Below are 25,028 nucleotides of genomic sequence, written 5' to 3'. Positions count from 1 at the left end.
CCGACTTTGGTGCTGCAGGAGAATGTGGGCAGAAAGAGTCTCAGACCACGTGACGATTCAGTATTTACCAATTGTGAGAGTCTGTGATTATAATAAACGACACAATGGACTGCGCAGACACTTTCCTCAGAGTCTCCATCCGCTCATCTGTCTGTCGTCGACCCCTCCTTCCTCCTTCCCCCCCCCCCTTCATCCTGAAAACCCACGGAGCAGCATTCCCCGAATAATGGAGGCACACAAATAAACAAGAGGCCTCGCTTTGAGCGGTGGATACCACAAAACACACAAACACACACTCGCGTGTAACTTCCACGGCCTCGGAAAACAATTAGGTAAGTGCTGAAAAGCAGTGAGTGTGTGTGTTCATTGACAAGCCTCCTGCAGCGCCTACACACACACACACACACACACACACACACACACACACACACACACACACACACACACACACACACACACACACACACACACACACACACACACACACACACACTTTACCTGTTTGATGGCGGTCTCTCCTATCTTGTCAGAGTGTTTCCGGATGCTCTCCAGGAAGTCTCTCAGTTGCGTCATCGCCGTGTCGCGGATCTGTGTCCTCAGTTTAGGGATGTTTTCCGCCATAATGGAGCAGAACCGGTACTGGCCTGCCCTGGGAAGACACGTATGCTCAAGCTGCTCCAAGGTCCGCAGCGCCGGGTAGTATCTAACACACACACACACACACAATCAGTTGATTTCTTATGAACTTAACTTAACTTAACTCAGGACCGTGCAGATGCTGATTGAACCTGGTAGTTTCTGGTTATGAGAGGAGACACTTGCAGAACTACCAGCAATAAAACAACGTCCTGACGGTCAGATGCACGACTAAAGGCAATCAAAAACACACATCTACAAGCACAAACATACACGCTCATACACCTCAGGGATCTTTGGCAACACGATACTTCACTGCACGGCATCTCACACACACGCTTTCTCTCTCGAGGAGCGGTCGTTGTTGGCTGACCTCTCCCTGCTCTCCGTGTGCCCGGCAGCCGCAGGACAGAGAGAAGCAGAAAAACACACAAACAAACGACAAATCTACGAGCAGCCAGACTCCTGTCTGCAGGTCAGGCCGAGGGCAGGGAGGGAAGAGACTTGAGTACCAACACCAAGCGCTCTGGCTCCACCTAGTGGCTGCTAGTTAACATACAAGGCAGCATGATCAAAGTGCAACACTTACTAATAAGATTAATATTCAAATGCATATTAAAGGAGACACAGAACATTGGATAATAACCTTAAGACTCTTTTGGTTCCTCTCACATACTACATCTCCTGTTGCTTCCCGTCACTTAAAGGAGAATCGGAGATGCACCAAACGTTCTTAACCTTTTAACAGGTGGACGGCCCGTTCGAAAGCTTAGAATCTCGTCTATTTAGTGAGCAAAACAGCGAGTACAGTAGGCATCTCACACAAGCAAGCACACTCACAATCAAACACATAACTTTGAGCCAACTCACCTATGAATTCTCATCATAATCCTATAATCAGTAATAATAATAATAAACAAACACTTCCTGCGTCATTGAGAGGTCCACACGATCGTTTCCAGTAAAACATATCCATCTCGAACATCGTCACATTGATAAAAGCCCATGAACAGCTGTTGCAATCCTTGAAATCAGCTGATGGATGTGTACAATTCTGTGACCATACAAGGGAAACACAGGATATCTCTAGCGCTCAGCGCTGTTTCAACGCTTCTAAGACGGATGCCGAACTCTGACCTTTTGATTGACACCTAATTTGAGCCAATCGGAGCTTCCGTGCGTTATCTACAGCCATCAAGAGTCAATGAGTGCCAACTTGATAAGGAAGTGCCAGCCCCTCTTCTTTTGTTTACAGACGGGGCCAGCAGCAGCCCAGTCTCCTGATGACTGACGCATCGTGTAGCCAATGAGACGCTGAAGAGTTAGACATACGTCATCAATGGGTTTTACTGTGTGTTCCAGTCCATACCTACCAGCTGAACCATCTTCAGGCATCTTTCTCAACAACAACCTTCAGTGTTGTCTGCAGGGTCAGGTTTTGCAGAACATATCATCTACACACCCAAAAGGAACGGAATCATTAACGTACCTTTTGGCACTCATCTGCTCCTGGAGTCTGCTGTACATCTCCAACACTGAGGAAAGCAGAGAAAGATTCATTTGCATTAATAACATGAATTATTATTGTGGAAACAGATTCACCTTCAACAGACTGTAAGGACTGGTGTTACCTGGTAAGCAGTGCGTCAGTTTGTCTATGGTGGTTGCGATGTTTCTCTGTTGCACTCGACACTGTTGCAGCTCCTCCATAGAGCTCATGAGCTGAGGAGAGGAGGACGCATTAGTGACGAAGTCTCCAGAAACACGTCCTGATTGGACAGAACTGATATTAGCTTACCTCTTTGCCACCTTCCTGAAGATGCCTGTTGGTCTCAGTCACCTGACTCTGAGAGAAACAACAAGCACATCAGAGGAAAGAGTCAATCTTGTAATCTTGGAGCATCCCTCCATCTTCACATCCATCCGTTTATTCCATGTCTGCGCAGCTTTGTTACCTTCAGTTTCTGCGCCTCCCCTCGCACTTTGAGCAGCTCCGTGATGGAGTCGACGAACCCCTGGAAGTGATGGTTACACATCTTCTCGATCTCTCGGTCGTGGTTCCTGATCCGCACGTCCAGCTTCTCCATAAAGAGGCCATGTTCCCGACCGTCGTACACCGACCTAAGTGAAGCATTAAAGAAGACTTAATAAATGCTCTTTAAGTGAAAGAGAAAAGGAGGAACAAGGAAGTAAAGGGAGACTGAGGTGGAGCATCCAGCGGTGGAATGAGTGCATCTACCAAGCGCGTCCATCAGGGGGCGGTGTTACATTGCTGCTTCCATTGAGTTCGTGCACTTGGGTGTTTTCCACTTCAATGACTTGCTTTAGGGCAGGTCAACAAGGGAAATGCTGCGTCCCAATTCCCACTACATATAATAACACACAGTGTGTCCTTTATGGACTGTGAAATTATAATGTATAATGTTTATGACTGTTTCCAGTCATCTAAAGTCCTTTTTATTTCTCCCAGACATTTCTTTGTGAGCATCTCCTCTCTTTCCTTTGTACATTAAATAATGGGGCCACAGTGTGCATCATTTACTCTCATGTTCAGTTATTTCATATCCAGTTTCCATCCACACACACACACACACACACACACACATCAGGAAGCACAGAGTGACGCTTCATCAGCCCGACACAGAGCTGCTGTCTGCGGACTAAAAGCAGTTAAAGTGTTGCTGAGCGTGACACAGGAGCAAACCGACAGCATGCCGTGTATCTAAAATCAATCTCTAGTATCGGTATCGTAATATTCAGCAGCGTCAGCACATATTGAATATGTTCCTCATATCGTGCAGCTTTAAATCGTTTATCAAACTGCTGCTCTCACACGTGTACAGATGTAGAAAACAACATTCTTGTTTACAAGTCTTCTCTGTAATACAGATCACAGTTCTTCCTGTGTTCTCTCACACACACACACACACACACACACACACACACACACACACACACACACACACACACACACACACACACACACACACACACACACACACACACACACACACACACACACACACACACACACACACCTTGAATCTCCCACCCTTCTTCCTGTTGACCAGGAAATGCCCAACGTGTACAATAGAGCGCAGGTCTGACGCCACAAAGTGCTTTCTTTAGACACACACACACACACACACACACACACACACACAGACACACAGACACGTACAGACACAGACACACTCACGTACACTCACGTACACACACACACACACTCACGTACACACACACACACACACACTCACGTACAGACAGACACACAGACTCACCTACACACACTCACGTACAGACAGACACAGACACGTACACACACACACAAAGACTCACGTACACACACACACAAAGACTCACGTACACACACACAGACTCACGTACACACACTCACAGAATCACACACACACACACACACACACACGCAGACTCACGTGTACACACAGCCTTCGACAGACATTGTAAAATCACTGGCTGATAAACAGATGCTGAGCAGATGAATGAGGATGTACCGTAATTTCCGGACTATAAGCCGCGACTTTTTCCCCATTTTGCGACCCTGCGGCTTATATAACAGTGCGGCTTATCTATGGATTTTTACAGCTAACGGCCACTAGGGGAATTCCTAAATCTATGGATTTTACAGGTTACAGTCCACCGGATGCAGGGAAAGAGCGCGCAAAAGTAGCGAGTGGTACGAGAGACAGACGGACATTACGAGAGCGAGGCAGTGTGTGAGACACCCTCATTATGGAAATATATATATTTATTTCGAGGAGTCTTATTTTGTTAAATATGCTTTTATGTTGATACTCCTGAAACCGGCACTTTCTGGGGGTTCGCGCCACTTTTTCGGGAGACGGAAAGAAGGATACGCTGAAGAGAGGGGTGCATGTCCAAAAACCCCGACTGTGGAGTTACCGTATGATGATGACTTCCATGTGTTTCTTCTGTTTCAACGGTAATTTATGGACAAATTAAGGAAAACACCAACGGTCAGAGACAATAAATGCTGATTGAACAGGCAGAAGTTCTCCATCGTTATTTCCTGGTTCTACACAACACAACGCAGAGTCGATCGTGGTGTCAGCTACAGACCGGCTACATACACATCAGTCAATTTAGCGTCTGCGGCTTATAGTCAGGTGCGGCTTATAGTCCGAAAATTACGGTAATATGAACGCACAAGTAGATTAACTAATAATTAGTTGTATCAACACTTCGATCATAATTCAGCCATGTTGCTTTTTGGTGAACAATAGCAGCCGGTGTTCTCCTGTGAAGTCTCCTCACAGCTGGTTTCCTGTGTAGAGCTCAGCATGTGTGTTAGCGGTGACTGTTCCACTCACACACACTGCTGCCTGGCACCGTGCGACACCCAGAGGATTTCTTTGCTCCTTCACACGTCTGTTTCCAGCTGCAGTGTGCGGCTTCTGATCATTAAAAGGGATAACCCAAAAAACATCTCTTACTTTGTCAAAGTGTTCTCTGATGTTTGTTGTTTCTTGTGAAACGCTGCAGACTTTCACCTCTTTTGTTTGTGTGTTCATGGCAGCTGTGTGGATAAATAAATGAATATCTAAACGCTTTGCATACGAGCGTGTAAGCAAATAGGAAACAAACGAGAGTCTTAACTTCACATGTTGTCATTCGAAGCTTGTTCACGGTCAGATATCTGAAAACAGGAAGCAGCATCTGCTATAAAGCAACACATGTCGAGCATGATGTATTCATAGTGTCACTATTAGAAGAACCATCAAGGCTTCAGTGACAGAAAGTCCTGTCTAAAAGTTTGAAAGCAAAGAGCACTGACACGAAAAGGTTCACGAAAGCTGCTCCGAGTTATGACATCATTGTAAACAGCTGTGTGTGTGTGTGTGTGTGTGTTGGCTAAATAGGATCTTAACCCACTTAAGACGAGTACACGAACCCCTAACAGTGTATGAATAAATGTGTGTTGGTGTGTCTTCCCAAGTACAGACTGATGACTCAGCAGGGTGTGTGTGTGTGTGTGTGTGTGTGTGTGTGTGTGTGTGTGTGTGTGTGGGCTGTAACAAGTTTGTGGCAAGTTACTCCCTACAGACACACACACACACACACACACACACCCTGCTGAACTAATATGCTAAATGTCTGAAATGTGAGAGTATTCCACCCAGAGCTGCAACGTGGCTGAAATCAAATCACAATGCGATTAAAATGATTTTTCATTTATTGCAATATTTCAACAGTTACACTCAAATGAAACTTTTATCCATTAATTATATTATTAGTCATTTATGTATAAATATTTAGTAAATATAATAATACAACGACTCTGAACACCGAAAACAGACTGAAACACAGCATTAATGTTCTTTTGTTCCACTTTGTGCACACTGTTCCCGGTTGATGGCAGTTTAATACACTTTGTGCACACTGTTCCCGGTTGATGGCAGTTTAATACACTTTGTGCACACTGTTCCCGGTTGATGGCAGTTTAATACACTTTGTGCACACTGTTCCCGGTTGATGGCAGTTTAATACACTTTGTGCACACTGTCCCCGGTTGATGGCAGTTTAATACACTTTGTGCACACTGTTCCCGGTTGATGGAAGTTTAATACACTTTGTGCACACTGTCCCCGGTTGATGGCAGTTTAATACACTTTGTGCACACTGTTCCCGGTTGATGGCAGTTTAATACACTTTGTGCACTGTCCCCGGTTGATGGCAGTTTAATACACTTTGTGCCACTGTCCCCGGTTGATGGCAGTTTAATACACTTTGTGCACTGTCCCCGGTTGATGGCAGTTTAATACACTTTGTGCACACTGTCCCCGGTTGATGGAAGTTTAATACACTTTGTGCACACTGTCCCCGGTTGATGGCAGTTTAATACACTTTGTGCACTGTCCCCGGTTGATGGCAGTTTAATACACTTTGTGCACTGTTCCCGGTTGATGGCAGTTTAATACACTTTGTGCACACTGTTCCCGGTTGATGGCAGTTTTAATACACTTTGTGCACACTGTCCCCGGTTGATAGCAGTTTAATACACTTTGTGCACTGACTTAAACTTTGGTTTAACTGTCCAGCAGAACTACGCGTGAGACAACCAAACACACACGAGCACTTAACAGGGACAGAGTGAAAACACACACACTTTTTTTGTCTGCAGCACAAAATCACACATTTCTGCACTTTTGATATTTTTGTTTTCTTTATAATGTTTTGATTCTTTAACTCTTTAAGCTATATCTTATATAGTTGGAATAACAAATAAACATGCAAGTATGTAAGAAATACCAAAAGAAGTGTTAGTTGCAGCTTTTCTCTGTTGCATGTTGCTATAAACTGAACGCCTTGAAGTCATTTCTTGACTGGATGCTGGTGATGTCACCTCTCATCCTTATAAACACTTAATCAAAACCCAACACAGTAACTGCGTCCACTAGGAGATCAGATAAGGGCTGCAAACCAACAATCATTTCCATTATCGATTCTAAATGTTTCTGCTGCTCACAGATCCTTCACACAGAGACAGTGAGGAGAAGTGCTCCGTCATGGACTCATATGTCTCTCTCTGTGTTTCTAATCTCTCCACGATGTCACTCTTTCATCGCTCCAGATCGTCAGCGTAATGCGAGAGAGTTTCTCAGAATGATTGCTGTTGGAGCGAGAACTAAAAACAGAAGAACTCGGAGGGGGAATGAAAACAGAAAGACACAAATCCTCTGATTATTGTTGTTCCTGATATCTTAGATATCACACACATGCTGATCACCCCACAGGCATTTAAACGCTTCTCCAAACTGCTTATCTTTTGGTGCCTGTTCTTGTGATGATGTAACTTATATTTGATTCCAATATGACCCGACAGAGATGCAGATAAATCACGCATGCACACACAGCGAGAGTGTGTGTGATTCTGTATTTGTACAGTTAGTACTCATTTCGGGGCTTTGTTGACCGAGCTAACGCTTACTTTACTGACTGATTATATATTTGTTCTAGCTGTGCGTAGTGCTAAAGAAATACAGAACAACAATAATGAACCCCTCCACATACTGCAGAGGAACACGTGGACAGATCCTGACTTGGTGAATGTTTGAGGGAGTTGGCTGACTGATCAGTTCTGCTGCTGTCAGGGAGGAATTCTGCAGCCGGCCTAAACCTGTACACTCCTGCTGCTGCAGGAGAAAAACGCAAAGATAATTTCTCAATTAACCGTTTGGTCCCGAAAATAGTGAAACCTGAGCTGATGTTTTCTTTACAGTCAAAGACTAAAGTTCCAGGACAAACATTCACATTTGAGGAGTTTGAATCAGAGAATTGTAAGTGTTATAAATACCGACATGATTAATTAAGAAAATCGTTTAACAATAATTAATAACAATCGAATGATTATTTCAGCTCTAAAATAAAACATCTTGCATACTTCAGTCAACTTACACGTACTGTAGTGACTCATAATTTTAGGTATTTAGCAAGTAAAGATCTGTAACGTGTTGATTACAGCTACTGTAATTAAAATACTCAAAGATCTTTTCTTTTTCAATATTTACAGAGATAAGGTGACGTTTTTATTTATTATTATTAATTATTATTTGTTATTATTATTTATTTATTTTTATTATTATTTTCTATTATTATTTTTATAAATGGGAAAATGTATTTCAAATCAATCAATGGTTAAAAATATTCTGTTGCAGCCCAACAAAAAACTATTCCTGAGACAGGAACAACTGAAAGGTTAGCACCGGCACGTTCATAATTCACAGCTACTATCGGTCAAGAAAGGTTATTTATTGTATTGTTGTTTCCCGTCGCTGGCCTCACACACGGACAAACAAAAGGAAAAGGAATCCAGCAGCGGAGCAAACATTTATCTCTGTACAACATGTGCTTAACAGAACTCATAAGTCTAAGGATGAGGGCTAAACACAGCATCCAGATACGTATACACATAATCCAACAGTTACATCCTTCATCATCGTCTTTGAAACTCCACTCTGGGCTAAATACAGCTCATGATGTAGCTGACAGTTCCAAACATAGATTGTGTTATTATAGTTGAAGTGTGTGTGACTGGAAATACTGAGACTCAGTGTGACAGAAGCAGGAAGCTGGAAGAGGTGAAACATCACACAGCGGTGTGTGTGAAGGCAGAAATATGTATTCTTGCTGTCTGCTTGTCGGCCCGAGGCACAAAACACCACACACACACACACACACACACACACACACACACAGAGAGGAGAATGTGGCAGCTAGGTGTCACACAAAGATGTCAAGTCATGTGACAAATGGATCTTCAGCAGGCTATTGCAAACACACACACACACACACACACACACACACTCACCTCCCATGAGGCATTGGCCTAAAGAAAAAGCGTAAATAGGGAGACAAGAACACACACACACACACACACACACACACACACACACACACACACACACACACACACACACACACACACACACACACACCTTTCCTCTGTTGCATTTCCTTGTTCATACACTAACTATTTCCGCTTTGGACAATCAGTTCAAAGACCTCTGGCTAATGACACGGTTTATTCTAAGAGGGCCAATAAGGAAGGTCCTTTTTAAATGTCATGCAGTAGACTCAACAAATTGCAAAACAGACTGTGTCCTCTGTATTTTTGGGGGGTCTGGCGTATAAAGTCTGGAATACATACATGTGTATTCCACATGAGCAAAGATATACTACAACAGTGTCTTCATTCATGTCTTCTTTGACCCATTTCAAACCCAGCTGAAGTAGTTCTGCATCCTCTCCCTACGAACTAATAGGATGTGAAACCACAGAGCCTGGCACAAACACCCACATGAACAGAAAAGTCATTCAGCCTGTCAGTGCATGTTGCACCAAAACTGTTGAGCAACACTCATAAGCATTCAAGACACATGACAAATCACAACCAGTGGCTTTCTGGGTGCACTATAGGTGGAGCTGCGGGTCTCATTCACACACACTCACTCACTCACTCACACACACACACACACACACACACACAGAGAGGCAGGGCTGCTGCTGCTGCACTTGACACTCCTTGATATATCTTCAATGTTGCTAACCACCTAGCAGGCTAACTGGCAATACTAAGCAAACACAACTCCTCCAAATAAATGGACGAACTTGGGTGACAAACACGACCCTCATTTAGCAAACAGAGAGGGCTTAGCTACCGGAAGCGACCCCGACCCTCTTTGTAAGTTGTGACACCAGTGCGCAGAATGTCAATTAGTTAGTTAGCCAAGTTAGCTTACGTTAGCCTAAGTTGCTCAAATGCTTCTGAATAAGTTGACAAACCTAATTTAAAAAAAGGACAGTGTCAGGTCTGAAACGTTAGACCACCACGACTCACTGCGCGGGTTTACACACCTGTGTCCATTATGCTAATCAGCTAGCTTTCGTGTTTGCTAAAGTTAGCCTGCTAGCTGTCCGATAATGGACACATGTGAGGTAAAGTTTTGAGCGAGCTGAGAGGAGTTGCTAACTTGGTGCTAATCACAGCTAGCCGCTCTCCCCAGCTGGGTGACGCCGGGGTTCAGCTGCTTTCTCTGGGACAAACCCGGGACAACCCGCCGGGGGGGTTACTCACCGGAGGGTCGGCCCGATGCAGTTGGTGTCTGTGCTCTCGATCTCCCGCAGGATGCGTTCGTGTTCGGCGGCTGTCTCCACACTCGCCATCCTGCATGTTGCTCTGGACGGTTCCGAGCTGAGCTGAGCCGAGCTGAGCTGAGCGGACTTGTTGGGCTCCGTGCGTCATGCAGGAGGAACCAGAGGGTTGGTTGGATGTGTTCACAGAGCAGCCCGAGTGAGCGGAGTTTCGCTTGTTAGAAGAGGGACACTAATGTTTCATGAAGGAGGAAACTATTATGAACAATGATATATATATATATATATTATATTATTATATATTATGATGATGATGATGATGATGATGATGATGATATATATATTATTATTATTATTATTATTATTATTATTATTATTATTACTAATAATAATAATACAAATAATGATTAATTTCTTACTTCTTCTCTTATTTTAACTTGTTTTAGTTTTATATTAATTGTATTCACTCTGTTTTGCACTTTGTTTCGATGATTGGGATGTTTTGTGTAAATCACTTTAAATGTGTCTCTGAAAATTAAACATGCCTTTTATAGTCTATTTTTATTTGTTTAAAAGGTGTAATTAAATGAATAAATACAGTGAGTTCGATCAATTAAATGAATTATAAATAAAAAATGTAAGCTTTATAAAAATATATATAATTAGATACACCATACGCTTTTATTTTGTAGGCATTACATCCGGTATCATCCTTGCAAACTCTGATTTATCCAACTTCTCTGGTTGAACCTACCTGCTGTCGGAAGGGAGAAGAAGCGAGAGGAGTTGAAATGGAGGTAAAAGAGACATGTTGGAGGATCTGTGCAGATGTGCACTGAGCTGCGACTCTCTCTGAGTGTGAATGTGAGAGTGGTTTGGTGGTTCGGTGGTTCGGGTTGCTTTGCACACATGTTACTCAAAAGGTTCAGAGTCCATGAAGTCATATCGGAACTGAAGGAATCGCTGTAACTCCAACATTTTATACTCTGTTGTTGTTGTTGCAGATCAAATGTATTGTGCAGCTTCTGTAAACTTTAATTTACTGTGTGTGTGTGTGTGTGTGTGTGTGTGTGTGTGTGTGTGTGTGTGTGTGTGTGTGTGTGTGTGTGTGTGTGTGTGTGTGTTATTATTATTATGATGAAAGAGCATGAAATATAGGAGCTTATTATAAACGCTGTATGTTCTTTGTTTCTCTCTCGCAGCCCAAAAGGAAGTTGATCAACTCGGCCGACAGCTGTGTGGACGAGGCTCTCTGCGGCCTTGTGCGGGCCTGCGGGGGCCTCTCTCTGCTGAAGGGCCACAGGGTGGTGCTCCGCTCCGACCTGCACAACCTGAGGGGTAAAGTGGCCCTGCTGTCAGGAGGGGGGTCGGGACACGAGCCCGCACACGGCGGTAGGACTTTTATATTTTTAAATGAAGTCCCTTTTAATTATCTCCAGCTTTTATTTTTCACATCTGACTCCCTCCCCCCCCCCTCCCCCCTCCCTCTCGGTGTGTCTCCAGGTTATCTCGGTGCAGGTATGCTGTCAGCGGCTGTAGCAGGTGGAGTATTCGCGTCTCCACCTCCTGCCAGCATCCTGGCTGCCATCCTCTGCTTGCACAATGCAGGTGATTTACTGCAGGGGGGGGGGGGGGGTGCATTGTTTGGCTTTCTGAGAGCTGGTTGTTGATTAATCTGTTATTTATGTAGCTCTCTCAATATTTTCAAAAGTAAGCTAAAAACATATCTCTTCACTTTTTAGCCTTTTAATGGTGATATTTTATACACTCTTTAATGCTGCTACTTTATGCCACTTTAAATACTTTTATTAAAGCAGCTATTTTATCTAATTATTAGCCTTTTCCACTTTTACTGTTTTTATTCTGCTATTTAATACTATTTATAATACTATTTTTAATGCTATTTACTATTTTTATTCTGCTATTTAATACTATTTATAATACTATTTTTAATGCTATTTACTGTTTTTATTCTGCTATTTGATACTATTTATAATACTATTTTTAATGCTATTTTTAATGCTATTTACTATTTCTATTCTGCTATTTAATATTATTTATAATACTATTTTTAATACTATTTACTATTTCTATTCTGCTATTTAATACTATTTATAATACTATTTTTAATGCTATTTACTGTTTTTATTCTGCTATTTGATACTATTTATAATACTATTTTTAATGCTATTTTTAATGCTATTTACTATTTCTATTCTGCTATTTAATATTATTTATAATACTATTTTTAATACTATTTACTATTTCTATTCTGCTTTTTAATACTATTTTTAATGCTATTTCACATTTACATCAACACTGTGATTATGTTCTGTATAACTTTGTACTAATTTATGTTTTTGCTGTGAAGCACTTTGGGCTGCAATCCTTGTATGAAAGGTGCTATACAAATAAAGCTTATTATTATTATTATTATTATTATTATTATTTATTTATTGTAATTGTGTTTGTAAGGACCGTGGTTGCTGATGTTTTATTGTTTTTTCTTTTATTGTTTTATGGTCTTTTTTTCGTAAAGCACTTTGTGATCTTGTTCTATGAAAGGTGCTATATTTTATAAACGTTATTCGCAGTACAATATTCTGCAAATGTGACTGGAAAGGTAATTATTTCTGCAAAAACGTTTAAACAACAACCCTCCTCTCTCCACAGGGGCGTGCGGAGTCCTTCTTATCGTGAAGAACTACACCGGCGACCGCCTCAACTTTGGATTGGCTGCAGAGCAGGCCCGTAACCACGGCGTCGCTGTTGACATGGTGATAGTCGCGGAGGACTGCGCCTTTGACCAACCCAGTAAAGCTGGCAGGAGAGGCTTGTGTGGCACCGTCTTCATACACAAGGTAAACAACAACAACAACGTTATTAATGGAGATGTCCTACTCTTCTCGTCGTGCAGCCCGACTACACATTTGTTGTTCTGTTTATGAAGATGTTGCACCTCACCTGCTTTTCAAATCTGCTCCCAGCTGGCAGGTGCTTTAGCAGAAGAAGGCTGCTCATTGGTCCAGATTGTCTCCAAGGTGACAAAGGCTTTGAAGGGGATCGGTGAGTCTCTTCTTCACTCGCTTAAATCTGTGTAGAAATACTGGGATACTTTTCAGTGTGTGTGTGTGTGTGTGTGTGTGTGTGTGTGTGTGTGTGTGTGTGTGTGTGTGTGTGTGTGTGTGTGTGTGTGTGTGTGTGTGTGTGTGTGTGTGTGTGTGTGTGTGTGTGTGTGTGTGTGTGTGTGTGTGTGCGTGTTGCAGGTACACTGGGTGTGAGTCTGTCTCCGTGCAGCGTTCCAGGCTGCCTGCCTTCTTTTGACCTGCCGCCAGGAGACATGGAGCTGGGACTAGGTGAGGGAGGGGGGAGACATGGAGCCGGGACTGGGTGAGGGAGGGGGGAGACATGGAGCCGGGACTGGGTGAGGGAGGGGGGAGACATGGAGCTCTGCTCGTTACACTATAAATTGGTTATAAAATAGCTAAATGTGAACTAAAAGTAAGTTTTTAAACGGTTATTTCTAAATGTGTTTTCCTCCTCAGGGATCCACGGTGAACCTGGAATCAAAAGGTCAAAGGTGATTCATCCTAAATGTACACTTTACGTGACTCTGTCTACCCGTTAGCTCTTTATATTCCCACGTAATGTATCCTGTTGATCAGGTGGCATCCGCAGATGAGGTGGTGAAGACGGTGATAGATCACATGACCAACCCTGACAGCCAATCACATCTGCCTCTGAAGTCAGGTCCTCTGAGTATAATGTGATATATCTCTATTTATATCCACCTTTAATGCGCGCAGGATGAACTCTTTTCCTTTTTCCTACAGGAGACGGTGTGGTTGTGTGTGTGAACAACCTGGGAGCTCTGTCTTGTCTGGAGATGGCTGTGGTGACCCGGGCGGCCATCATCTGTCTGGGTAACTATGGAAACATTTGCACAAGGCGTTGACGCCACCAGAGGTTAAAGACTGCCCTTCGCAAAGTTGTCTTTGACCTTTGACCTCTCTGACGATGTTTCCACGGTTACAGAGAGTCGCGGAGTGGTGGTCGCCAGGGTGATGTCGGGGTCGTTCATGACATCACTGGAGATGGCGGGAGTGTCTCTGACCCTGATGAGGGCCGACCAGGAAACACTGAGACTGTTTGGTGAGCATCGTCTGGCTGTTAGCGCTGAAGCTAAGGATTATCTTCTGGATTCATCCGTTGAACTTCTTTAAATGTCTTGTTTTCTCAAATATTTACATAGATATTAAGATGCTGAAAACAATATAATATTATTAATATTAATATTATACATGCAGATGCTAAGACCAGCGCCGCCGCATGGCCAAACCTCAGCAGTGCGTGTGTGAGCGGACGCAGCTACATCACAGAAGCTCAAGATGTGAGCACACGACCACCGGAGGAAACACACTCTGAAGGTTAGTTGTATCTCTGTGTGTTACCTGGTGAGTTTGTGTGACATGTTAGAGGAGCGGAGACAAAAGGAAAGATTGTCTGTCAAATCATGGTTTCAACGAGACTAAAGAGGAAAGCATCATGCCTGTTTTTTGTTTCTGCCAGGGCCGCAGAGTCCTGTGATGCGTCAAGTGTTAGAGAAGGTTTGTTCCTCACTGTTGGAAAAGCAGGAAGAGCTCAACGCGCTGGACCGTGCCTCGGGGGACGGAGACTGTGGGAACACTCACGCTCAGGCTGCTCGAGGTAGGAAACAGTGGGAGGTTTCCACAGCAGTGCGATGACCAGGAACAGGCGCGATGGAGTCTCTTAATTGTGAAAATGCTCTTTCAGCCATTCAGGAGTGGCTCCGGGATCATGTGGTCCCTGGTTGCCCCGCACAACTGCTATCAGTCCTCGCTGGATTGGTGCAGGAGAAGATGGGCGGGTCTTCAGGAGCGGTGGGTTCTGACACGTTCCACACATTTTGACGTAAAGTGGTAATTGACCAACACAATCACACACACACTTCTCTTCATGTGTCGGTCAGTTGTACAGTCTGTTCCTGACGGCAGCGGCCGGTCATGTGACTGAGGGGCAGAGCAACGCTGCAGCCTGGGCTACAGCAATGCATGCTGGGACACAGGCCATGAAGAGGTAAGCAAGACTTTTTAGCTATTTGTTCGTCACTCACGATGCGTTCTAGAAGCTTGTGATGCGCCTTTGTCATTATTCTTGTCATTTAATGAATTAATAAACAATTGTTATTCATTTTATTGAGTAATTTCTCAATAAAGGTAATTAAACAATAATAAAAAGGATGAATGAAGAACGAGTTGGGAAACTATCTGTAATGTCTATCGTCATTCAGGTACGGTGGTGCTGACGTTGGAGACAGAACGATGGTGAGTTATTCTCTCATTTCTCTGCGACTTTCTTCCATCGTTTCTACTTTGATATGTATTTCCTGTTTAACATATTATAGTAAAATATGAATGAATAATCTCTGTCCCTCTCTAGTTGGATGCTTTGTGTCCTGCTGTGGATGAGCTGATGAAGCTACAAACAGCACCACCTGGTGGCCAGATGGCTGTACTTCAGACTGCTGTGCAGGTGCAGTATTCTTTATTACTTCCTGCAGCGATTACTGATTTTCAGTGTGTTGATAAATTACTTTATTATTATTATTATTGCCCTCCCTCTGTCATCCTAGAAAGCGTCCTCGGGGGCGGAGTCGACCCGTGACCTCACAGCGAGGGCGGGGCGAGCCAGCTACATCGCAGCTGAGCGGATCACCCTGCCCGACCCCGGCGCCGTGGCTGTCGCCTCCATCATGAGAGCCGTGCTGGAGACGCTGGAAGGGCAGAAGTAATCCAGCGAATAGCATCAGAGCTGATTATTACTGATACTAACGAGACAGACATCTTTGAAGTGTTTGCAAGCTAATTTTCACACACTTCATACATTAAATGAACAGAAACTGGGGAGTAAAGTCAGAAAATTTCTCTAAAAACTGATTGTATGGTTTAGAAAATGATCAACAGCGATGTGAAGTACACTCAAGATTTAGTAAATGATCAACAGCGATGTGAAGTACACTCAAGATTTAGTAAATGATCAACAGCCAGAAGAAAAACACCGGGATGGTCCTTTAAATTTGATTGACACGCTCAGAAATAATGACAATCCAGTCAAAATGTAGCAATTAATTAGTTTTATTAATGATTATTAGGTTTAAATGTAGCAGGAGAGTCATGGGTGTTAATCCTAACAAATAAAATAACTATATAATAAACAGTATAAAATATACTAACAAAGCGTGTGTGTGTTTTACATTCATGTGTACTTTATGATAAAATAAATAACTAGATTCAAGTCTTTCAACTTCTCTTCTTTTTGACTTTCATTTCTCTCGACCACCAGCAACCAAATCTGCACCAACTTCCTGCCACAAGTCACACACACCTAAGCGCAGCGTTGCTTTTTAGACTTTGAACACGCCCACACACACACACACACACACACACGTATTATCAACCTGCTACAGTTACAAAAGCTTCTTTCAGTTTTAGCGACAGCGCTGTACACAGACACCGGCAAAGGTAATTCTTTCCTTGTTATTATATATGATTAATTATGAAAGGCTGCCAACTGCCATAGTGGGTACAAGGAAGGTCATTAGTGCTTTGTGAAACATGATTTTACCAACAGCTACCAAAATGACCAATTTCCTAACATAACATTCATTTGTCATTTCTATTTTACACACTATCACTGTTTTAAAAGTGTACAAAGTGGTTGAGTGTTTGTATGAACTTGTTTTAGTCATCTACATGAAGATATTCTCTTTTAAGCAACTTTGAATACATGTTAAAGGGAAGGTTCGACATTGTGGGAAACTTGTTCCTTTTCTTGTCGACAGTTCGATGAAAAGATTGATATGTCACATGCCTGTGTTAAATATGAAGCTACAGCAAGGACCCTGTTAGCTTAGCTTACCTTAGCTTAGCACAAAGACTGGAAACAGCTAGCTCTGACCAAATGTAACACAATCTGTCCGCACCCCTGAAGCTCTGTACAAACACTTGTAAGAACATGTTCCTTATGGAGCCTTTAGATGTGCTGGTAAGCTACGTGTGTTCCCTTTGTGCTAAGCTAAATTAGCTGGCTGCTGATCATAGCTTTTGTAGATCTTCTCATCTCATCTATGACTGTTTGGGTGGTGCGTATGGTGAAAGCTCAAGTTAAATCTAAAGAAAGGAGACTCTTCTTTTTGATATTTCCTGATTCCTCCTTATTTAAGAAATTATTTATACAATTACAGACACGTATAAATATATGAATATTTCACTGTCCGATCAGACTTAGTTGCAGTAAATCCTTTCACTTCTCTCGACTAGTAGTTATTAATACCCATTTAATAAAACTACTCTATTATACATTAATATACATATACCCTGTATCCTCATATAAACGTAACCACAACGTTATTTACCATCTTCTTCTTCTTTTCCCTCACAGGAAATGTTTTCTGTTATGGTTTTAGCCACCTGTTAACGAGCAGAATAACAAAGTCAAGGCGCTTGTTGCCGCGGTAACAATATGCCCACGATGCCAGGAAGCATACGTGCTGATCTGTCTGATTTCTGCGTCCTGTGTTCACATTTCTATCTTTCTAGTCTCTGCTAGTTTCATCCAGTTCTCTCTCGACTGCAAGTCAAGCTCAGAAGAAAGTTTAATTTACGTCTTTGATGTTTTAATAACAAGGTGGTGTGTCTTCATGTTTCTCAGATGGAGTTCGCCTGCAGTCATGTTGTGTGTAAGTGGAGGCCTGATGGAGCAGGTGAGTGCAGCCACTTCCATTCTTTATACCTGCAACAAGTGTAACGTTATTATATTTAGATATTTTAGCACTTTGTAGCTCTCGTGCTGCATAAATGCATCTTTATTTCTTTATTATTATCTTGGTGACATGTTTTTTTTTCAGTTTTTTAGCACCATAAATCCTACTTAATGAACTCATCTTCCCAGCACCCACAGGTGTTTCTCTCACCGAGCACCTGTATGATAACACAGCGACCTGTTAAGCAGCAAGACGGTAATTCTCTCTCTCACACACACACACACACACACACACACACACACACACACACACACACACACACAGCATTCATAAAGGTCATCATATCTAAACAGTTGTTTTTCCGTTTGTCACATTCTCAAGAGTATTGCAGTGAAATAACAGGAAAGTGTGTGTGTGTGTGTGTGTGTGTGTGTGTGTGTGTGTGTGTGTGTGTGTGTGTGTGTGTGTGTGTGTGTGTGGGCATGCTTGCATATGCAAGAGACAGAGATGTGCAGAAAGCAGTTGAACAAGGGGAAGTCCGCGCTGACAAAGCGTTGTCAGATTTAATTAATTAAACAAGAACGTTGTCATTTGTAATAATTGTAATTGAGTAGAAGTATAAAGTAAATACTCAGGTAAAATACAAGTATGTCAATATTGTACTTGAGTAAATGTACTTAGTTGCATTCCACCAGCACGAGTTACTTCGCTGACAAACGGGTTCAAACTAAAAGAAAGAAGAAGGTTTGGAATTTGTCAATAATCAGCACTTTCTTTGCAGTTCCTCCGCCGCTGCCTCCTCGTCCGTCATCTCATAAAACCTCGGCCCACTTCTCTGCCCCTCCCCCCTCCTCCCTCCTCTCAGCCTCCCCTCGCTCCTCTCTCCCTCCCCCCTCCCGTCCCCCCCAGAGGTGAGTTCTGTTTGCTGAATCCAGTGTTTCAAAGTTACATTTACTGTTTGCCTTTTTCATTCCTTTGTCGTCTTCCATCAGTCGTCAAGGGAGGAGAAAGCAGGCTGAGAGCCAACGTCAACGTCGTGTCGCTCAGTATTGGAAAACTGGTCGACATCAGCCAAGGTCAGAGCACACACACACACACACACACACACACACACACACACACACACACACACACACACACACACACACACACACACCTGTTTCGTTTTGTTTTCTTCTCGTAACTCTTTTTCTTTTCCTCCTCTTCTCACCAGCCTCAGGCCTGGAGAGTTTTCAGAGCCCAGTGGTTTGTGGGAAATGTAGTGCCGCCTTATCATGTCCTGAGTTCTATACAGAGGAAGGTGAGTGCAGTCAAATACTTTAGTTTCCTCCTCTTGAGATCGAATTTATTTCTCATATCGGTGCAACAACAAACAAGATGAAACACTTCCCCTTGTCGTCCTCCTGTGCAGGTGTGGGTGTGTGAGTTCTGTGGATGTGAGAACGGCGTAAACGACAGTGTGAAGAGTGTGTGTGTCGGTCAGCGTGCAGGTGTACACAGTGACGACCTTTACCTGCCGAACCACAGCGACGATGACTACCAGAACTTGGAAGACACACTGGTGGTGTTCTGCGTGGACATTTCTGGCAGCATGAGTGTCACTACAGAGGTGTGTGTGTGTGTGTGTGTGTGTGTGTGTGTGTGTGTGTGTGTGTGTGTGTGTGTGTGTGTGTGTGTGTGTGTGTGTGTGTGTGTGTGTGTGAGAAAGCTAAATGTGAAAAAGAATGTATATGTAAACTATTTAATCTTCCTGGTTACATCACGTTAGGTTACATCAAGCTGTGGATCTCCAACGTACATATCCAGACTAGAGGTGAGATATGGATTTGTTGTTTGTCCTGAGGGGCTGAATACCCTCCTGACACATTGTAATATACATGGTGCACATGTATAAAAGACTGGTGCTGGGGGGTTTTCTCGCAGGGAATGAAGGATGCCCTCCAGAGGGCGTTATCCTCCCTGCTGCTGGAGTCCCCCCGCAAGAGGGTGGCACTGGTCACCTTCAGCGATGAGGTGGGGAAGTAATTCTAAAAAATAATAAAAGTTCTTAATGTATGTGACAGTTAAGACACCCAGGAACGTCCCAAAAAGGAAGTATATATATACTAATACAAGAAAAGCAAAACTTCCTGTTTAGCCTTCTGCATTATCACGCTCTGTGGAAGTTATTTTTAATTATTTTGTTGTGCAATCAAGTCTGAATTAAATGCTACCTCTTTTTTTTACAGGTTGTAATATACGGTGACGGTGCTAGCACTCCTCTCACTCTCAGGGATTGGGCGTTGGTTGACTACGACCATATATGGCAACAAGGTGTGGCTTATAGTATCCCGCACTGTATTGCCGAGACGTACGAGCAACTAGTACAGAGGGTCAGAGAGTAAGTGAGTTAAATACTCTTTATACTTTAAAACACCATCACTGTGGTACAGAACTTAAATCTTTGTGTTTGATGTTTGATATCCAGCCTGAGGGAAGATGGGGCTACGTGTCTCGGCGCTGCGGCGTTAGCGTCAGTCGCCATGGCGTCAAGGTACGCCGGGTCAAAGGTGAGTGTCCGGCATTTTGGCTTTTAAAAGTTTAATATGCGGATAAAGTTATAAAGAAGGACTTATTCTCTTATTCATGCTTTATTTAAATTTTTATTAATTCTCTCATTTTTATTTCTTAGTTATCTGTTTTTTTTATTTCCATCTATATATTGTATCATCGTCTTGTAATTGTTTAATTTTATTGTGTATTTGCCTTCTGTTTAAATGTTTCTTTGTAAAGCATGTTGAGCTTCATCTCTTGTATGTATTTAAATACATTTTATTATTATTATAGATAAAAACGCTTTTAGTTTTTATGCTGTTGTGATATAAAATGTGGATTTTAATTTATATGAGGTCAAAAGTGTGGATAAAATGTACATCCTGTGGCGTGTATTTACGGTATTAATGGTGTCACCCATCTTTACAATGATGCTGCCCACCTGTGTGGACTGGCAGCTGACAGAAATGACAAGGAGACTTGTGGGTAATGGAGTTCCTGATCTTCTGTGTTCACAGGTGATTTTGTGTACTGACGGCAGAGCCAACATCGGACTGGGTGAGATGGAGCACACTCCCTCTCTGTCCTCCTCCCCCCTCACTCCTTATTTCTACAGACAGCTGGCTCTGCAGGCTGTGGGGAGTGGGTGAGTGCAGCGCTGCTTGTAATGCATGTGCTCTATAAACTCATCTCATTAAATCAAAAGTTAAAGTAAACATATAATAAAACAAACGCTCTTTCTTGTCTTCTTGCAGAGTAATAATATCAGTAATGACTTTTGAAGGGACAGACTGTCGCTTGGCAGACGTTGGGAGATTTGCAGACACAACTGGAGGAAGGGTGAGACACATGCACACACTGAGGAACATGTATATTGTAAATGAGCTGCAGAGAGAACTGAAACGTTCTTCTCATGAAGGTGAGAAGACTTGAGATATTGCTCAACAGATTAGCTAAAAACATATTGTGTATGTTTTTAGATTGTTAATCTGTCATAGAGAACGATGTCTCACCTGCATTGTATTAACTCCTGTTCTGTCCTGCACAGGTGAACATCGTGAGCATCGGCACCGTTGCAACAGAGATCCATTCAGCCTCGATGGACAACATCCTTGCGACAGGAGTTACGGCAACCCTGCTCGCTCCTGAAGGAGTGTGAGTGACCATAATCTCTGGTCCAGTGCTCCATGCTAACACTTTAGTAGTTACTGTATGTCTGCTGTCTTTGAATGTACACCTGGGTAATGTAGTTCTGTCGTAGTGATTTAAAAGGACTTTCTCTGCAGGTATTTTCCCTATGAGGATGAAAACAATCACAAACTGGTGAGGGAGATCGGGAGTGTGACCAAGGGGCTGGAGATCACGTTCCAGTTTGCAGTAAAACCAGAGTTTGTGGAAGGTAAGACGTGGTGGTTTACAGTACATCATGGGGACCGTGTCCTGGCAGTCCAACTGACATTATGAGGACTCCAGTAATGTCAATGTGTGTGACAGTTTTCCTCCAGAAGGACACACTTCCATTCCAACTCCAGCTGAGCTTCAAGACCAGGGAGCAAGAAAAAGTCACTCGTGTTATCACTCAACAGCGGCCGGTCACTTCCTGCAGGTAAACACGGTTAGATTAGTCGTGTTTACATATGATTATTGATATTTATATTTTATATCACTGGTGAAACTCCATAATTTGATCTACTGTGTTTGTCTCTTTCTCATCTCCTCTGTCTGAAGTGAGATTCGGGCTGGTAGCCTCAACATGGCGGTGCTCGCCGTTCACTGCGCTCAACTCTGTGGCAGTTTAACCATCGAGGGTCGAGTGCAGGAAGCACAGAGGCAATTAAAAGCCCAACAAGACCTGCACAAACAAATCAGGTATGAAGATCTGGCCTCTCCAGGTAGAGGACAATATAACAAAAACACACAGGTCTGATGGTGTGTGTGTGTGTGTGTGTGTGTGTGTGTGTGTGTGTGTGTGTGTGTGTGTGTGTGTGTGTGTGTGTGTGTGTGTGTGTGTGTGTGTGTGTGTGTGTGTGTGTTTCTTCCCTATAGTAAACAGAGGCCAATCCAAAAAGAAGACAGTATCTATGGCAACTGGATGGACACCATGACAACAATCTGTGACGACATCATCACGGAATCACAGGTAATCATACCTTTAATTTATCAATTAATAAATTAATTAATCATTTTAGGTTCTTCCTTCCATTAAAGAGGGTCCAGGGAAATTATTTTATCAGTAAAATAAACTATTTTTGTGTCAGTTTTATCAGATATTACCTCTGAACTATTTGAGGAATATTTAGGCAAAGTGATTATGTTTTGATGCTGCTACTTGCTAACTTCTCATCTCTCCCCCCCCCCCCCCCTGCAGACTCTCTCTGATGAAGCAGCTAAAGTAATGTACCAGATGAAGAGAGCCAGCAGTGTCGGTAACAACAACAACAACAACAGCGGCAACACAATCGAGATCCAGAAGAAGACGAGGAGGAAGAAAACGGCTCTGATGGAACCAATGTAAATAAATATGGAGACTTGATTTCACATTTAGGCTCTATAGACTGTGTATAAGAAGTCGCCGTGACTTCACTACCGCTTTGATACCTCAAGTTTGGCATTTTGAGCGTCGTTGTCTTGGTTGTTGGCAGTCGCCATCTTGTTTTTTTTGGAACCAGGACACGAGACGGTGGAACGAAGCACAACCGAACGCTGAACAAGACGTTTTTAGGCGACCAAAATGTTACAATTTTCATGAACTGAAAACACAAACTGTGAAAGGGTTAAAGTTCCTAACACCCAAACCAGACAACAACGTGGTATCGACGATTACAAGGTAGCCCCCCCCCTTTAGCATACGCTGCTTTATCATCTTTTTTACTCTAAATTATTTATTAAATGAACATTATGCTGTGTTGAAGAAGACTTGAAACTAGAGATTGAGAATATAAACTCATTAGGGAAATGTTTACAAAGGTAATAAATAAAGTGAGTGTAATATTCTCATAGACTTCTATACAATTATACTTATTTTTGCAGCCAGTGGAGTCGCGGCCATCTGAAAGAATGCAGGTTTAAGGCACTTCTGCATTGGCTTAATTTCCCCTTGGTTGGCTCACAACTGAAGGAAATTGTTTGTCCGTTCACTTTCCCTTTAAAATGTTTATGCATATCTGGTAAAAGTAAAAATAAATGTGTTAACCATAAATAACCTTTCCGTTTATCTCTTTGTTAGACATGCATACCGACACACACGGACAAACAAACACACTTAAACTATCAGGGATGAGTTGGCTAGTTATTGTATCTCTGAATGCATCTAAACTCTTAGACGTTGTGTGTTTCTGGAATGTTTCATGAGTTGACTTGGAGACGCACAGGATGATTAACTGCATGTTAGTATTTACGAGCATACGTGTTTTGTTTTCATTCTCCGTGTTTCAGTTGTGTGCTTTGTTTGACCTGGCACAATAAGATTTATTTGTACGTTTTGTAAATGCACAGTCTGTCGCTGAAGTAGTCAATAGTTCAAATATGTCGTGTGATAAACTGTGTCTTCTTTTGAAGGATGCACACAGTGGCCTATACTAATGGTGTGTTCAGGCGTCCCCAGTAAACTCAGAAGGTTGCTCTCAAACGGCTAATGAAGCTGTAAATGCAAGCGTTGGGTTTGGATGAGTTGGTGGAGACCAAAACATAAAGCATAAACAGAAACTTTCATCAGATGGACACAAACACGACTCCATATGAATGATAACGTTGCTCCTTAACTACTGAATGCATAAAGAAAATAAGCAAATGCTAAAAACTAATTTGCCGTATCAACTTAAAAGTCAATTTTGTGTTATTGCAGCTATTGCAAGTAAAACTATACAGCGTCACAGAACTTCATATACCATTCAGTGACACCATGATGTCCTTACAGAGAGGAGAGAGAACAATGTGGGTGCAGGTACATCTGTCACTCGTCTGCTGTGATGTAATATCTGTGAAACGACACAGAGCAGAATGTACGAGAGGAGAAGCTCTGATTGTTTTGATTGATCGTAGATAAGTACAGTGAAGGAAATGTACCTGAAGCTACACGTTCTAACTGTCAGCTACTTGTTCTTGAGGTTTTCATGCTAGTATTTAATATTCTTTACTAATAATAATAATAATAAATTGAATTTATATAGCGCTTTTCAAGACCTCAAAGCCGCTTTACAATAGTAGGGGAAGTGGGGGGAGGGGTTAAGACAAGGGAAGAAAGGGAAAGAGAAAAGGAAAAAAGTATGTAGGAGTTTGTAATTGATTCGGAGGGAGACAGGTAGCCAGTGGAGTTCTTTGAGGACTGGGGTGATGTGGTGCCAAGATTTGGTGTGTGTGAGGAGTCGGACGGCGGAGTTCAAGTCCAAGTTGTTGTATAACAGAGATGCAGGATGGAATGGCGTAGTTGCTAAGTTGCAGAAGC

The 25,028-nt window shown here is 42.6% G+C and overlaps 3 protein-coding genes across 6 annotated transcripts in view; 2 read left to right on the top strand and 1 right to left on the bottom strand.

Moving 5' to 3' along the window:
* The window catches only part of LOC115024039 (exocyst complex component 6B-like), an 11,346-nt gene extending 963 nt beyond the window's left edge, over nucleotides 1-10,383 (bottom strand). Inside the window, exons 1-7 of the mRNA XM_029455417.1 lie at nucleotides 10,253-10,383; nucleotides 2,592-2,757; nucleotides 2,435-2,482; nucleotides 2,268-2,358; nucleotides 2,126-2,171; nucleotides 1,507-1,527; nucleotides 499-703 (exon numbers count right to left, since the gene is read on the bottom strand). Of these exons, the coding sequence (XP_029311277.1) occupies nucleotides 499-703; nucleotides 1,507-1,527; nucleotides 2,126-2,171; nucleotides 2,268-2,358; nucleotides 2,435-2,482; nucleotides 2,592-2,757; nucleotides 10,253-10,341 (666 nt within the window). The 5' untranslated portion in view covers nucleotides 10,342-10,383. The remainder of the gene's footprint in view (nucleotides 1-498; nucleotides 704-1,506; nucleotides 1,528-2,125; nucleotides 2,172-2,267; nucleotides 2,359-2,434; nucleotides 2,483-2,591; nucleotides 2,758-10,252) is intronic.
* Nucleotides 9,750-16,584, top strand: tkfc (triokinase/FMN cyclase). Of its 4 annotated transcripts, none has more exons than XM_029454910.1 (18): nucleotides 9,750-9,859; nucleotides 10,962-11,066; nucleotides 11,472-11,661; nucleotides 11,773-11,877; nucleotides 12,943-13,130; nucleotides 13,257-13,335; nucleotides 13,536-13,625; nucleotides 13,815-13,849; nucleotides 13,935-14,019; nucleotides 14,103-14,192; nucleotides 14,305-14,421; nucleotides 14,577-14,696; nucleotides 14,839-14,976; nucleotides 15,064-15,170; nucleotides 15,260-15,366; nucleotides 15,581-15,614; nucleotides 15,730-15,822; nucleotides 15,923-16,584. In XM_029454910.1, the coding sequence occupies exons 2-18, from the start codon at nucleotides 11,061-11,063 to the stop codon at nucleotides 16,079-16,081; spliced, it is 1,743 nt and encodes a 580-aa protein (XP_029310770.1). In that variant the 5' UTR covers nucleotides 9,750-9,859; nucleotides 10,962-11,060; the 3' UTR covers nucleotides 16,082-16,584. The 4 variants fall into 4 exon arrangements, with proteins under 4 accessions (XP_029310770.1, XP_029310772.1, XP_029310769.1 ...); XM_029454912.1 differs by lacking the exon at nucleotides 9,750-9,859 and adding an exon at nucleotides 10,317-10,437; XM_029454909.1 differs by lacking the exon at nucleotides 9,750-9,859 and adding an exon at nucleotides 10,333-10,468.
* A 196-nt stretch (nucleotides 16,585-16,780) lies between these two features.
* On the top strand, nucleotides 16,781-23,786 carry LOC115023702 (circularly permutated Ras protein 1-like). Its single transcript, XM_029454908.1, is given in 21 exon segments — nucleotides 16,781-16,811; nucleotides 18,001-18,052; nucleotides 18,241-18,307; nucleotides 18,834-18,856; nucleotides 18,858-18,963; nucleotides 19,045-19,128; nucleotides 19,266-19,330; nucleotides 19,332-19,352; nucleotides 19,464-19,661; nucleotides 19,821-19,865; nucleotides 19,976-20,065; nucleotides 20,281-20,432; nucleotides 20,520-20,601; nucleotides 21,103-21,230; nucleotides 21,340-21,424; nucleotides 21,633-21,739; nucleotides 21,871-21,983; nucleotides 22,079-22,190; nucleotides 22,313-22,453; nucleotides 22,631-22,724; nucleotides 22,953-23,786. Coding segments are annotated over 20 exon segments (1,893 nt in total). The 5' UTR covers nucleotides 16,781-16,811; nucleotides 18,001-18,019; the 3' UTR covers nucleotides 23,100-23,786.
* Nucleotides 23,787-25,028: the final 1,242 nt, after the last annotated feature.

This window comes from Cottoperca gobio, chromosome 18, assembly GCF_900634415.1.
Source record: "Cottoperca gobio chromosome 18, fCotGob3.1, whole genome shotgun sequence".
In the NCBI taxonomy this organism is placed as follows: Eukaryota; Metazoa; Chordata; class Actinopteri; order Perciformes; family Bovichtidae; genus Cottoperca; species Cottoperca gobio.
The sequence above is the reverse complement of the archived record's forward strand: the minus strand, read 5'-3'. Positions and strand labels throughout refer to the sequence as shown.

Bases quoted from the DNA above. Each gene is read 5' to 3' on its own strand.
- tkfc (XM_029454910.1), top strand. The intron at 13,336-13,535 runs GTGAGTCTCTTC...TGCGTGTTGCAG, and splicing joins AAAGGCTTTGAAGGGGATCG to GTACACTGGGTGTGAGTCTG. The intron at 14,977-15,063 runs GTAGGAAACAGT...ATGCTCTTTCAG, and splicing joins TCACGCTCAGGCTGCTCGAG to CCATTCAGGAGTGGCTCCGG.